This window comes from Microtus ochrogaster, chromosome 2 (genome assembly GCF_000317375.1).
Source record: "Microtus ochrogaster isolate Prairie Vole_2 chromosome 2, MicOch1.0, whole genome shotgun sequence".
In the NCBI taxonomy this organism is placed as follows: Eukaryota; Metazoa; Chordata; class Mammalia; order Rodentia; family Cricetidae; genus Microtus; species Microtus ochrogaster.
In genome coordinates, this window is record NC_022010.1 from 16,961,611 (window position 1) to 16,976,428 (window position 14,818).

The following is a 14,818-nucleotide window of genomic DNA, read 5'->3' on the forward strand; positions in this document are numbered from 1 at the left end:
CAGTCTTTTGGAGATATTTTTTTTTTCTCAATTGGGATTCCCTCCCTCTCAGATGATTCTAGCCTGCCTCAAGTTGACATAAAATTAGGCAGCACAGCTACCATGCCTGACTTTCTTGTGTGATTCTGAGACTCCAAGGCAGGCCTAGCTCGGTATTGGTTGAGCCATCTCCTTAGCTTTATGTTTTAGTTTGAATAGTTTGAGAATCATTTCTTTAACCCTGCAACCTGTTTTTATCTCATCCTCTGAATTCTTTTTCAGAACTATACCCACACAAGCTCTCCAAAGGTATTTCTTTACTTCTGTGGGGTGTGTTTTCTTCCAGCCTGGTTCTTCCTCTGTCTCTCGTCAGCATCTTCTACCCTCACTCCTGACCTGACCTTGCTTCATTCCCCTCTTTCTGCCCTGTCTCTCCAAAGAGGATTCAAATCACTGTAGTGGGGACAATAAAACCTGAAATGAAATGTGCCCCCCCCTCCTCCCGCCACAAACTGTTCTAGCCCCTCAGCAGGCACCGAAAATGTGGCCTGGCCTAGCAGTGCAGGCTACATTTGCTAACTGGGGTACATGGAATGGGGGCAGGGAGGAGTCAATGCAAACCACGCTGAAACTGCTTCTGGGTCACTGAGACAGCTGGTTTCAGTCACCAAAGTACACTAAGCGCACTGCCCTCGGTCCCTTGCGACCCCTCCCACCTGCCTCCCTTGAATTCTATGTGAGCACTGCGTGCACACAGGAATGTGGCAGCCATGGCTGGGATAGTCTGAGGAAGGTGTGGGGCCTGTGAGCAGAGGGCTTCTCAGGCCGGGGATCCTCAGGAGGAGGTGCCTGGGTGCGCAGCTGCCAGATTCACCCTTGCAGGAAAGCAAGGGAGACCCTGGGTGAGAGCGCAGCAACAGTCCTGGGAAGCCCTTCATACTCCTGGCGTCCTGCTGCACTGATCCCGGCAAGCTTCAAAAGGGGGGCCTTCTCCGTGGTGAGAAGTATGAAAATCCCTACTGCCAAAGTTAACAACTCCAAAAAGCAATCTGCTAGGGAGAATTTTGCCAGTTTTTAGAGAGACTCATCATGCATTCAACCTTGCCAGATCTTTTGGTTTCTACTTGAGTTGTTTTTCAAATCAATCAGTCATCGCAATGTATTAAATGATGCTTTCTTCCCTCTCCTTTATCCTCCTTGTCTGTAATAAATGGTTTGGATTTGGTTGTCTTTGTCCTAATAAATTACTAAGTTTGGGGGGGGGGGAACGCATTGCGGTGACTCTCTTCCTTATCTCACGCTCACACTCTCTAGGTAGAGCAGACTTGCTGCCATGTTAGGGAACCACCCTATGGAAGGCTGAGAGGAGAAAATGTCATCCCTCAGAACTGTGTGACCTTTGAGGAGAGAAAGGAACTGGACTTTGGAATTTGTCACCAAAGCTGGTAAACATGGCCTAGCCAAGTCGTGCCTCCGTGAGGAACGTTGGCAGTCATAGCCAGCACCACTCAGCCGATGAAGAAAGATGACCTGTCGATTTGTGTTAGTACAGATAAGCTATTTAATTTAATTTTAAAACTGACTGTGGGGTGCTTAAAAGAGGAAAAAGGAAATAACAAACAAGCCTTCTCATCTTATTTTCCCCCAGGCAGTTAACTGAAGGACTTAGCAAGATTGTGAACTTAATTAACTCTGGCCATGTGGAAGCAGCCGCTGGCAGCATGAGGAGGCCGCACCACTGTGCAGGCACAGAGTCCTAAGATGCCTGTGCCGGCAGCTTCTCTAGGCGTAGTTGAGGCTTTTGGAGAAGCCTGACATTGCTTCTTCCTAGCTCCACTCTCCGGTTCCCGAGTTCTGACTCAGAATGCTGCTGTGAAACCCAAATGCATAGCTGTCAGTCCCCAGCCTTAAGCTTTTTGGGAGCCACAGGCTTAGGAAATGCCACCATGTTTTTTTTTAAACTTGTGAGACCCGGTCCTCCGCATGGAGAAGCATAGCTCAGGTCTGTCTGGGAACTTCCTCCATGCAGTCTGGGGTTCAGGTTCCAGTCTCTGTTTACCAAGGAGCCCTCTATCTCTCAGAGCTGGGCAGTGACCGTGCTCCCAGCTGGCCCTCTCGGGGAGGTGTATTGTTGTTCACTAACTGGTTTCTCACTGTCAGCAGCGAGGATACACTTTAGGGTCACAGTAGTGGAAACAGATGTTCTTGGGGACACACAGGGTTCCTGCAAGTCTATGGTCACCAGAGGTCACACAATCATGGATACTGGTCTTATTTGCTTGTTTGAGACAGGGTTTCTCTGTATAGCCCTTGGCTGTCCTGGAACTCACTCTGTAGACCAGGCTGGCCTTGAACTCACAGAGATCCACCTGCCTCTGCCTCCCGAGTGCTGGGATTAAAGGTGTACGCCACCATTGCCTGGCTACAGCCCTCCTTTTAAGACAAGAATCTTACTAAGTAAGTTGCCCAAGTTGGCCTTGGACTTCCATCATTCTACCTCAGTCTCCTTGGAAGTTGGGGTACAGACTTAGGATACCAGGACCAGAGCATGAAGCCACTCCACTCAACTCTGCTACTCTTGGTTCCTCTTGGCATCAGGAAGATTTCTTGCTGTCTTCCCCAAACTGTTCTCTCGCACCTCCGGATAAACCTTACTTAGAAACAGGATCTTTTAAATGTGATATGAATGGAGGTCAAATTGGAGCAAGAGAGCTAGGGGCTGATGTCCTTATGACAGGAGAGGACACAGGCCCCAGGGAGACAGAGAGAGATGATGATGGAGGCAGAGCCTGGAGCACCACCAGCCAAGAGGGTCCATGACCTCTATAAGCCGAAGAAGTGGGAGGATGCTGCCTTAGGCCTCTAGTAGCACTTTGTCCTTCCCATCCCTGAGTAGGCTCTTGGCCTTTGGGACAGGGAGAGGCCACGTTCGTGTTGCTTTGATTCCACAGTGGATGGACCTTTCTGAGGCAGCCCCAGGATACCAGTGTAGGAAGAAGGCATGGAGGCTTTTGAATTGGTCCATGTGGGAGAGAAAGGGTGTGGTATATAGATTGCAAGGCATGAGATGGAAACCAAGAGATTCCTGCTGGGAAGTCCACAGGCCACCTGGGTGCCACCCAAGTGCCAGATGCCAGGTGGGATTTGTCGCCGCCATTACCTTGTGCTCACCCTGTTTGGTTGCTTCCCATGGGGCCCAGCCTCAAACACAGTCTGAGCTATCAAAGAATCTTTGCTGGCAAGTTGAACATTTTTATTAGGCACCATTAAATTCGGATGCATTGTGTCTACCAGAGAAGAAAGCAGCAGCACCCCGCATGGAGGAACTCCCCAGGGAGTCCTCCCAGTTCTGTCTCCCAGAGCAGCCAGAACTCTGGCTACAAATGAGCCATTTTCTGCCCAAATGACATGGATTCTTCTACACTGGATGAGAAGCCAGTTTATAATTGAATTAATGAAAGAAACAGACTCATTCAGTCTTATTCAATTCTATTTGTTTGGTTATTACCATTTAGAATATGATATTGTCAGAGACAGACAGACACACACACACACACACACACACACACAGAAAGAGAGAGAGAGAGAGAGAGAGAGAGAGAGAGAGAGAGAGAGAGAGAGAGAGAGAGGGACTATGTGAGGCAGTCAGCCAGGGTGGAAGGAACCCAGTTAAGGCATGGAGAAGTGTACCCCACAAGCCCTGTGACTGTGACCATTTTATACACAGTCACTTTCTTCCTCTGGGTCCCTGCTTGGCCATCCATAAAGTATGGTCAGATGTTCTCAATCTATTTAAATGTATATAAAGAACCGAATCTCTCATCAATATAAATAGTGTTCTTTCTCTTTGTCTCTCCTCTTCCTCCTTTTTTTTCTCTTCATTCCCTCCCTTTGTTGGCTTTAGCACTGCCCACAATGGTATTAGATGTTATTCTGAGCCCAAGACTTATATCAACATGTGCATGCCACATGTCACCATGAATTCAAGACTTGAAAACTGGTCCCAGCATAGAACATCTCTGGGACAGACAGTATCTAGACAAGCAAGTACACCCTGCTGGCCATGGGCAGTACTGCCAACAGCAAACGCAGGAAGCACTGAACTCTACAGGAGACCCTCCCACATACACTTTCTCCATCTTTGGCATTCCTGGGCAGGTAGGTGTCGAAGAAGTGTGTACCCACTTGTGAGGAGGTGAGGGATGAGCGTATCTCGCAAAGCAGGTGCTGTTATGCCTGTACCATAGCAAATGGAGGGCCTCAGACAAGGGACACGGATGTTTTGGCCCCTACCTCACAGCCCCTCCCAGGCCAGGAAGATGCTGAGAAAGACAGGTGTGTGGTTTGCCAAGGTTTGAGGATGTTTTTAGCTGAGATCCTATGAGGTTATGGTTTGGCAGCCTCATCTGGCTGCCAGTTTGCCCAGTGGGTACACATCAAGACAGCTCCACGCTTATGAGCCTGTAATGTTTTCTACGTGAAGGCATGGGCTTTGTTTAGCTACTGCTGGATACCAGTATCACCCCCTCACCATGTGAATGTCAAGCCTATGGGCTTAATCCTGGATCCTCCTGTGGTTGGAGGGTAGTGAGGGTTCCCTGTCGAGAAAGATAAAATGAAGCCCATAGCTTCTCCAGCTACAGGAGGGGAGGTACTGAGGTTCCAGCTTCGGGAAGAGGACAGGGACACATGTCCTGTGTCTTCCCCATAGTAAGAGAACACCATGGTGTACTGCTGGTAATAGCTCTGTATCTTCCTCCAAGAGGCCAGAGCCTGGACTGTGGAACTTGGCTCACATTGGGCAGTGAGAGGTGTCCTGATGTCTTCTGGCCCTTGTAGTAGTTTCCTTCCTGAATCTGGTGTCCTGAGCAGGGTGAGGTGGTAACCTCCTGGAAAGAAGCATGTTAGAAAGGGGAATGCCGGGCCCATGGCCCCTCTGAAGTCTGAACTGCTCAGCTAAAATAAGTATGAACAGGGCTGTGACAAACGGGGTCTCTGTTGAATAGACATTCTTTCCTGCTGACCGTATGGAGGGGCATAGGGAGCCAACAGTGGCCTATAGTTCTACCTCTGTGAGACCAGAAGAGTTTCAGCAGTCAGTGGTGAGTTCTGACGCTTCATGGGTGCAAAAGGACAGTCCATTTCCAGTTTAATTCCTCCTAGCAAGGACCAAGGTTCTCTCCGTGCTCTTAGTTAGGAAGCATGGCTGCTAAGACCAGTTTGGCAGCCCTGGAATGGGCAGAGCTTAGGAGTAGTGACCATATCCAGAGCCTCACCACAAGCACACCTACCTCTAGCTGCCCGGCCAGTACGGCATCTTGCCAATGCTTGCCACTGACACTGTGGTGACCGGTCAATGTCCACGGGTGTCAGTGACTGCAAATAGAGCAAGATGAGTCACTGTGTCCTGAGGCCTCTGTCTCTGAAGACATTGGCCATGTTCATACAACTCTCCTGCCTTGTGTCTTAGAAACCCTGGCTTTTAGCTGCAAGTACAGCTACCCAGGCCACATTTTCCAGCTCTGACCACTAGGGAGGATGACAGAGGCAAACAATTCTGAAGGCCAGTGACTGCACGTCTGTCTTCCCCCTCGCCAGCTGGGCCACAACACAGTGAGGCCAGCCCTCTTGTGCTAGCAAAGATGCTTGGACGTGTTCCCTAAAATTCAAGGTATTAGGAGTGTTTGGCTTTGCTAGTCACACAGCGTGGCCTGCACTCTGTGCTGCAGCTCCAACACTGTAGCCACAGATGGTCTCAGACAACAGGTATGGCTGTACGCTGACAAAACTTTATTTATAAAACAAACGAAGGGCCAGGAGGATCATCTGACGATGCCCACTGCATACATGGTAGAGCAACAAGAGACTTACTTCCCAGACTGAGATTCACACCCCACGACTGCCAGGCTGATCCTCAGGAAGAAAGGTGCAGGTGTTGTTTACTGGGTCTGTCTGTCCATGTGATCTCTCCCCATTGCCTCGTTACCAAAGCACAAGGGGCCACTCTCTGAATTTGCCTTAGATTATGTTGAGGTTGAGCAGGAGAGCGAGGGGCAGCTGGGCTAGGAGGCCTGACTGAACCTGCTAGGAGGGCAGGGTGCTTGGCATGAGGACGCACCTGCCTTCAGCACTCTTTCCATATGGGTTATGTACAGGGTTAGTACATGCGTGGAGGCTGTCCTCGCAGTCAGCTGGGGAACACTGTAGAAAAGGCACGTGATTTGGTATGGGTGTGCACTGTCCTCAGATGTCCTCCCTCAGGCAGAGCTACCTGTCCCAGAAAAGTCTGCTTCCTAAAGCAAACTGAAGCTGTTGCTCCCAGGCCTCCTCTGCTGCTCCAGGTGGCAGGGGCCAGCCCTGAGGTGTACAGGGCCCACATTGCTCTGGGTCTGTGGGGGTGGGCGAGAAGTTTCCATCCTGGCTCCAGTCCAGGATCCCCTGAGTCCTGCAGCACTCAAGAGTCCGTGGGCCCAAGTGTGTGGAGGTGGGGTGGGGCAGAGGTCAGGGCCTGGCAGGTTTGATCCAGTTTCGGATCATCCACTTCTGCCCTGAGCAGCGCTGCACCACCAACCGCAGCCCGAAGTTGGCATCTTTCGACATCTCCACCTCCAGACACCGGCCTGTGTCTCGGCTCACAATGGGTCCACTCTGTAAGACAGGAGAGACAGAGTTAGCTTGGGAGTCCAGGATGCATTCCTGATGGGGGCGATCCTAGCCCACTCTGGTCCTTACACTATCACCATGAAGACCTAGGGACCTGTCTCCTTAGATTATGTGAATTTCCTCTTGCCCACTTCAGGTGGGCTAGCAGTTCTGTTCAATTCTCTGGGTTTCAAAGAGGTTCCATGAATATATCTAGAGCCTCTAAGACTGTTGTTTTTCTAGGTTCTCTTTGGCCCCCTTAATTATTTGGTGTATCTGTGGTCCCCAAAACTTATGGGCCTTGGCTCAAGCCTGGTGACTTTGGAGCCATTTCAGCAGGTTCTCCCATGCTGGCCCTCCCTGTCCACCTAGCCAGTGTCCTGGGAACCTTAGCCCCTCATTGACTCAGCAAGCAACAGCGGCAGCTCATCCTTACAGCCAGAGTAGCTAGAACCCACTCTTCCTGCAAATTGCCCCTCTGTGTGGGATCCCTGGAGGCTAGGGGCCAGGAGAAGATCAGAGGATATGTGATCCATAGAGGCTGCTGATTGGACTGGGGTGTAAGGAAGGGATAGTGAGGGGGGGCTGGACATGAGTCAGGACCCAGACACCCATAGGAGTGGGGCTTGAGGTAAGTGAGGGGGAGCAGGGCAATGGTCGGCTTCAGAACCCTGAGGAGCTCCAGTGGCCAGGGTTAGTCTTACTCTATCCCCTCTGCCTGAGTCCAGTGCTGGAGCAGGCAAGGCTGTGCCTCCCTTTCTCTTCCTGTGTGACTCTAGTCCATTCTTCTCAGCTTTCTGTGCCACAGGGCATGAGGTGGTCATTCCTGACTATCAACAGGATTTCACCGAGAAGCACCAAGCAGTGCATGCCTCTGAGCATGCCTGTGAGGGTGTTTGCGGACGAGGGCAGCCAGCATATACCGACCCCATGGGCTGGGGGCGAACATGGAATAATAGAGGGAAAGGAAGAAGACAGTGGCATAGGTTCCTCCCTTCCTCCTATCACGATGTGAGCTGCCCTATGGCAAATCTCCTGAAATCATAAGCACAAGTTAAGTCTTTCCTTTCCGCTGTTTCTCTTGGGCTTTGCCACAGCCATGAAGTCTGACTTTGCAGGGCTGTCAGCCCATTCACTGACCTGAGTAAAGTCCCATAGCCTCTGTGTAGGCCTGGCTACATCCTCACACTTCTTCAGGGTGGGCATGCGCCCCTGGCCATCATCGACCAGACACTTGGAGTCTGGCAGAAAGGCGGTAGAGCCCAGGGGGCCTAGCTGCAGGAGGCCGTCAGCACTGTAGCGCACCAGCTGGGGAGACAGTGGGAGCTGTGAGCATAACTGAGGTTCAAGCTCAAGGTAACACATCCTGTCTGTGCCCGGGCCCACAACGTTCCTCTCTAGCAGGAGAACGTGGTGTTGCTGCGGCCATGTCCACCATGACATGAATACTTTGTCAGATGCTCAGGTCCCACTAGCACACACCCCCTCCTCCTGGACCTGGGAAAATGGTGTGAGCCAGGGACTGAGTCACAAGTGTTGACAAGATTGGAGGGAAAGCATTTACAACTCCACTGATAGCCCCCTCCGCCCTCAGTCGGAGGCCATTGTGCTGAAAACCAACTGGGAAAGGCCAGAAAAGCTTAACTCTCCCAGAGGCCACTACAGTGGGTGGCACAGGGGACAGTAATCTCCCACTCTCTGGGCCACTGTGTCAAAGCAGGTACCTTGCAGCCTGAAATTAAGAAGCACCCAGCAGATACTCGCTATCTCTATCCATGTTGGAGGCACCAAAACCATGGACTCACAGAAGTCCAGGTCCACCCAGATGTGTTCATGAACGAGGCTCAGGTTCAGAGAAGACAGGTCTACGGAGCTCAGCACTTGCTGGGGAGGTATCATTATCAGTAGCAGAGAATGGGATTCACTTTGTGGCTGGGATTAGCCACATAGAGAGATGAACAACCCCAGCCCTAAACTGCAAAGGGCACTTAAATCTGGCAACCCTGTCTCAAAACAATCCAGGCTTGCAAGCACAGCTAACAAGAACAGGATGGAACACAACTTGTTTCCTCCATCCTGTCTAGACCAGGCAACACTTTATCATGGCTTCCACTAATCTACAAGACCACCCGAGAAAAGACACGCTGCCTCTATCCCATTTAACGAATCCAGAAACCAAGGGATTCTCCATGACCCATCCCAATGCCTGTCCTCCCTTTACTTTGGGAGGTCTAGGTGCTGCCTACCTGTGAGGACATGCCGTGGCAGGGGTAAAGGATGGCCCGGTCATCATCTTCTGCCCCCTGGTCCAAGCAATACCCACTGGCTTTACTGTTTCTCACCTATATCCAGAAGCGACAGAGACACTGCAGGTCACTGAGGAGGGTCCCAAGGCTGGAGGGAACACTCCCCAGGAACTCTCCCACTCTGTCTTCCACTTAGGAGCAGAGGTGACCACTTGGTAGCTGGCTGTGGGCTACCTGTGATGAGACAGGTATGAACTTCACATCCAGGATTCCCTACTTGGGATAAAACCCTGGGGCTTAGCATCTGCCTGGGGCAGGGCAGGAGGTATGGTGTGGTGTGGGAGCAATGGGGAGGAGGTGGGAAAGATGACCACGTGAAGGGAGTCTACTTCCCTAGCAGCCTGGGGAGAGATGACTATGCTTGTCACACAGACATTCTGTGAGTATATGGAAAGTTAGCTGGCCTTCAGCAGGCGAGGCTGGATTTGGTCAATAGGATGGCTTGTGTTACTAGCTTAGGGTCTTTCCTGTGCTAGTATCTCCTCCTATGCAGATTCAGAGACTGTTATGCCTCCAACACACTTTGGCCAAGGACTGAAATAAAAGTGATTGTGTATACTGAGCTCAGGAGACAGTTGCTGGTCACCCCGCAAAGTACACATTGGATCCCTCACTCCGGTTCCCAGCTGGTGGAGGAGTGATATGACCCAGTCATTAGCCAAATAATCTCTAATCTATGTAACAAGCCAGGGCACCCACTTTGCAGCCCCCAGGAGCAGTGGTGAACTTAGACTCTGACTCCAGAGTTATATTCTGTTTTACTCTACTGGGTTTCAGGCTGTGGAGTTTTCAATAAGTCAATCACAGAGCACACACCCCTAAAAGGACAGGAAAAGTCCTAGGGTCACAGCATCTAGAGTTGGGTATGGATCCCACAGTGGGCAGAGTAGGAGGGGCAACACAGCAGAACAGAGAGGACAGCCACTTCCCTTCTGGGAAAGCTCTGTGTGCACAAACTGGATCTGACTAAGGGGTGACCCCGCTCTAGGGATGGATGGGTCTGCAAGGACTACCCACAAAGCCCCTTGGCCATACCCTGGGTGCTGTCCCAGGGCAGTATGTATACCACCTCCCTCTCTAGGGAAGCTGGGCTGTCCTCATGCGGTTGAGAAGCTGGGACAAAGAGCTCCCCTCTTCCTGCCTGTTCTGTGGTGGGATACCTCAGATTCCAGACCTGGGCCAAAGTCAGAACACAGGGCCTTCTCCCTGGTTTTAGAGAGGGCTCTGTGCACAGATGTGCACTCTGGAACTCAGGGCAACACATACTGAGCTCAGGAGACAGTTGCTGTCTCAAGTGCTTGTGCTTCTGCATATGCTTAGAATGCACGCATTGTGGTGGGAATGTAGCTATGTGAAAGTGAGTGTTTGGGGAGCTCCCTGTATGTGAACAGTAACAGCACGCACCTGTGACCTGTGTGTGTGCACATATACCCATAGGAGCAGACATGCTTTGGTATGTATTTGTATGGCCTCATGCACAGGTATGCATGTGATGAATGAGCACAGGCTACATGCATGTATACACATAAATTCATGTATTCATGCATGTATGAATACACATTCATGTGTAATAATGCATTCATGCACACATGCATCTTGATATGAATGAATGTGAATATACACACAGATGTGTGCAGAAGTGTGCAGATGTGTGATGGGCCTGTGAGTTTATGCATTTGTCAGCATGTGTGTGATCGCAAGTCTACATACGCATGTGTAAGCATGTGTGAATGTCTGTTTATACATGTGTGTATATCTATTTTGGAATATTTCTTTTTATAATTTATGTATTTTTGATAGATGAAGTGGTGCACACTTTTAATCCCAGCAGGAGGATCTCTGTAATTTTGATACCAGTATGGTCTACATCAAAATGTCTACAGAATAGCTAGGGACTCTGTCTCCAAAAAACCTAATTAATTAATTAATTAGTATTTATCTTGTGTGTGGCTGGATACTTGTCATGGAGTGCACGTGGAAGTCAGAGGACAACTGAGGGAGTTGGCTTTCTGCTCCTACCATGTGATCTCAGGCTTAGCAGCAAGCATCTTCCTCTGCTGAGCCATCTCGTGGATCCATTTATTTGGGTATATTCCTGCATGCAAATGTGCAGGCATGTTTCCATGTGAACCCAACAGTGGTGCTTCTCATGAACACAAGTATACACATGTCATTTGGAGCCTCATTGTCCAAGAATGTGCCTGACAATCTACACATTTTTGCAGGTGAGTTCCTGGTGTTAGGACACACAACGCTGGGTATAAAGGCCTGGGGCACAAGTGCTGGGGTGCTGGGCGAGAAGGTCACAAGCCCAGCAGGGCCCTGGTGTAGAGGCGGTACCTCTCCGTACGTGAGCGTGTTGTTGTAGATCCTCATCTCAGGGTACACGTTCTCCAGATACCATTTAAAGCTGCGGCACTTTAACTTCTGGCGCAGGGCCAGTCTCTCCGACACATCCCCAAAGTCCACTCCTGGGTTCTGTGGGGCACAGCATGCAGGAGAGCGTAAGTGTTGCAGATCCATGCTACCCTCTGATTTCCCACGTCAGGGACTCCAGGGGCCTGGGTTCACCATCCTTAAGAGTGGCCCTGGCTGCAGCCTTGGGCCACCATGGTCTCATCTTGACCTCCTGACCTGGAACTCACAGAGGGTTCTGGCTGTGGGTACAGACATGGCCTGTCTACAGCTTCCCTACTTTGGGGAAGAGACCTGTGCTCTGTTCTTCCTGCCTGATCTGTGCTGGATTTGCCTGTGATTAGGTAACACCCATAATGGGGCCCTGGACCACAGCATATCAGTCAAACTGAGTTTGATTTCTAGGGGGTTGCCACCATGACTGAGCCCCAGACTCAGAATTTCAGCAAGTTACGAGAACAGCTACCCTTGGTAGAAAATCATGTGTTAATACTAGGAAGGCTCAGAAGGGGACCATGGGTGCTGTGAACACATGGATCTCTACCCTGGCTAAGCCTACACTGCAGCTCCACTGAGTTCATGGTCTTTCTAGGGAACTGTGAAGCCTGAGTTGCTGTGGAGTTTAGTGCCCTGTGTGGGCCCTGAGCCATCAGAATATGAGGTGGATTGGGAGCTGCCCCATCCATGGCTCTCTGATGCTCCATCTCCCCACAGGTCTAGGGGTAGAGCAGGTTCAGGCCTAGGCTAGTTTGAGACCCGATATTTTTCATGTGTGGTCTTAGAACAGTCTCTTAACCTCACTACTAGCCTTGTTTTGAGGATTCAATTAGTTGTAGTTCTCCTGACTGAGGAACGTGTATTTCCCTCCACTGAGTGGATTTGGGGCTGGTGAACCTCATGTGTAGCCGGCTGTGATGTCCTATGTTCCTTTGCAGTGTTAACAGAGGTATAGTTCTGGATTCTCCTAATCACCTTGTGTTATCGACAACGGGATTCTCAGGTTGTGCCTCTACTCTACTATCCATCTAATGGGGTCTGATCCGTGAGGCTGGAGGGAAGCCTGGAAGGGGACTTTGCAGGTCCCGAGTTAAGGTGGTCAGTCTTGTGCACCTCAGCAGGGTTGTAAGGAAGGGAGGTGGTCTGGTCAAGATGCTCCACGTGCTTATGCAAAGGCCAGGTGTGCAGGCTCAGTGGCGGAGAGCCAATTTAGGATGATGAAGAGAGACACTTAAAAAGGCTAAGTTGGCCAGGCATCAGTGGCCCAAGCACAGGGGAGGAAGAGGAAGACTATTGTGAGTCAAGGCCAACTGGGGCTGCAGAATGAGACCCCATTTAAAATGAACATATTAATACAAGAAATCACACATGTGCCCTGAATCAGGATAGAAGGCCTGGTTCTACTATGGGACAAGAGAAAAAAAAGAGGCTATTTGCAAAAGGCTGGACCAGCTGGAGAAAGCAGCACTGGGGTGGAGGTTAGGGCACACCTGACCTTTACCGACAACTTTGGTGGCTACCTGTAAATTACCTATGGTGAGGGGAAGGGTGTGGCCGCTGTGGCTGGATCAGTGAGAAGCCCTTTCCTAAATGACCCACCATGCAGGGGAGGCTGCCTGGAAGTGGCCCAGTGTTCCAGAGTCCCTCACTCCAATCCCCTCCCTAGGGTCTACGAGCGTCCCTGTATCTGCCCACCCCACCAGGTACCCGCCTTACTGTCATGGGGATATTCCATGCCATGTACACATGGGACTTGAAATCATCCATCCACACCTCGGCAGCCCTCAGCGCATTGCGCTTGGCGTAGTAGTCGATATCATTGTTGTACGGCTTCTTGGTGCGCTCGATGTGGGCCACACGGGAGCACGGGAGCACCTCCATGCTACCACCACACTGCCACACCTGGGGCGAGACGATTTGACCTGGTTAGATGCCGAGGAGCCCACCTGACATGCCAGGTAACCCAGCATACCACAGGATGACAACTGGTCCAGTCGAGTCTGGAGCTCCTAGGGGCCTGGATATTTGGGGTTTGTCAGAGGAAGGTGTCTAAGAAGAAGCAGGGACTAGGGGCTATATCCACCAGGACTTGGGCAAGAGGCTGTCTCCCCTTTGGGATTTCCTGTCATGCCTGATTTCTCTTCCATGTTATATGACTGGATTTGAATGCCACCCACCCCACTCAGAGCTCTGGGTAGGGGCTCTCAACCTCCTCCCTAGCCCAGTTGCCAGAGTCAACCTATAGCTGATTTGGATTGACTAAAAAAAAGGACCAGTTACCCAACAGAAACTGAATTGGAACCTCCAATCCCTGACCCCGGCTCATTTTCAGATGCTTTCTTCCCAGTATCTGGTGTTATTTTGATAGCCTGTGAAAACACTAAGTGAGGGGACTGGGCTACAGGAAGTAAGTCACTAGGGTGAAGGCTGCTTCCTGTTGCACTCTGCTTCCTAGTCAAGCATGATGGGAACAACCACCTCATGTTCCTACCACAGATGCACCTGCTTCTGCTGCCATGCCTTCGCAGCCATGGCAGACTGAGACTCTAAAACTGCACACCCAGGTAAATGTCTCCTTACTTGAGCTATTGTTGATACTTCAGTCCCAGAGAAGCGAAGAACACACGCAGCCTCTAGTACTCTACGCAAACGCATGATCCCAGTAGAAAACAGAATATCTTGCTTTCTCAGAAAACAAACATTGAAGCCCCTCATCTGCGGCTCTGCAGTAGAAATTGATTTCACACTCTGCTTCCCAAGCACAGGCTTTGCTCCAGCCATTTCAATTATGTTTAGCTCTCCCCAGCTGTAGGGCAAATCTCTGTGAAATAGCGAATGGCTCAGTGCCTTCTTTTTGCCCAGGAATGGGATGTTTGACCAAGTGTTCTTGGAGTGTCCTGGGTAAGAGAGCTGATACTCTGGCATAAGTAGGCCAGAGAAGATGCAGACTGGGAGAGGAGTTCATGCTCAGCCTGTCCCTAGGGCTGCTCCGCATCATGGCAACATTTTGAACTGAGACTTGCACCCGTAGATCCCTGACACGGACCTTGGGGCTTCTCAGCATCCATAACTGTGAGTGGCTTCCTAGGTCCACCTAGGTCTTCCTGGTCTGTTTCTCTGGAGAATTCTGGTCAATCCCCTTTTTGTCCTGTGCCAGTCCCTGCTCCCATCAAAACAGTGTTCTGTGACCCACACAAACACATAACATCACATGAATTCAACCACAACAGATGCAAGGGGATTGTAATTTTTTTTTGAGACAGGGTTTCTCTGTGGAACTATCCTGGAGCTCTCTTTGTAGACCAGAATCTCAAATTCACAAATCTGCATCTGCTTCTACCTCCCCAGTGCTGGGATTAAAGATGTGCATCACCATGTCCAGCATAATGGAGTTGTTTTAAATAACAAGTTTCACCGGCATAGTGACAATGCCTGAGAAGTACCTTGAAGAAGAAGGTGGGCTAATCACCTTGAAGGAG

At 50.5% G+C, this 14,818-nt stretch overlaps 1 protein-coding gene across 1 annotated transcript in view; it reads right to left on the minus strand.

The window, feature by feature from the left end:
* Positions 1–5,754: 5,754 nt before the first annotated feature.
* Positions 5,755–14,818, minus strand: part of Galnt9 (polypeptide N-acetylgalactosaminyltransferase 9) — a 76,480-nt gene continuing 67,416 nt past the window's right edge. The window contains exons 7-11 of the mRNA XM_005344487.3: positions 13,056–13,241; positions 11,268–11,405; positions 8,868–8,963; positions 7,762–7,929; positions 5,755–6,627 (exon numbers count right to left, since the gene is read on the minus strand). Of these exons, the coding sequence (XP_005344544.1) occupies positions 6,481–6,627; positions 7,762–7,929; positions 8,868–8,963; positions 11,268–11,405; positions 13,056–13,241 (735 nt within the window). The 3' untranslated portion in view covers positions 5,755–6,480. The remainder of the gene's footprint in view (positions 6,628–7,761; positions 7,930–8,867; positions 8,964–11,267; positions 11,406–13,055; positions 13,242–14,818) is intronic.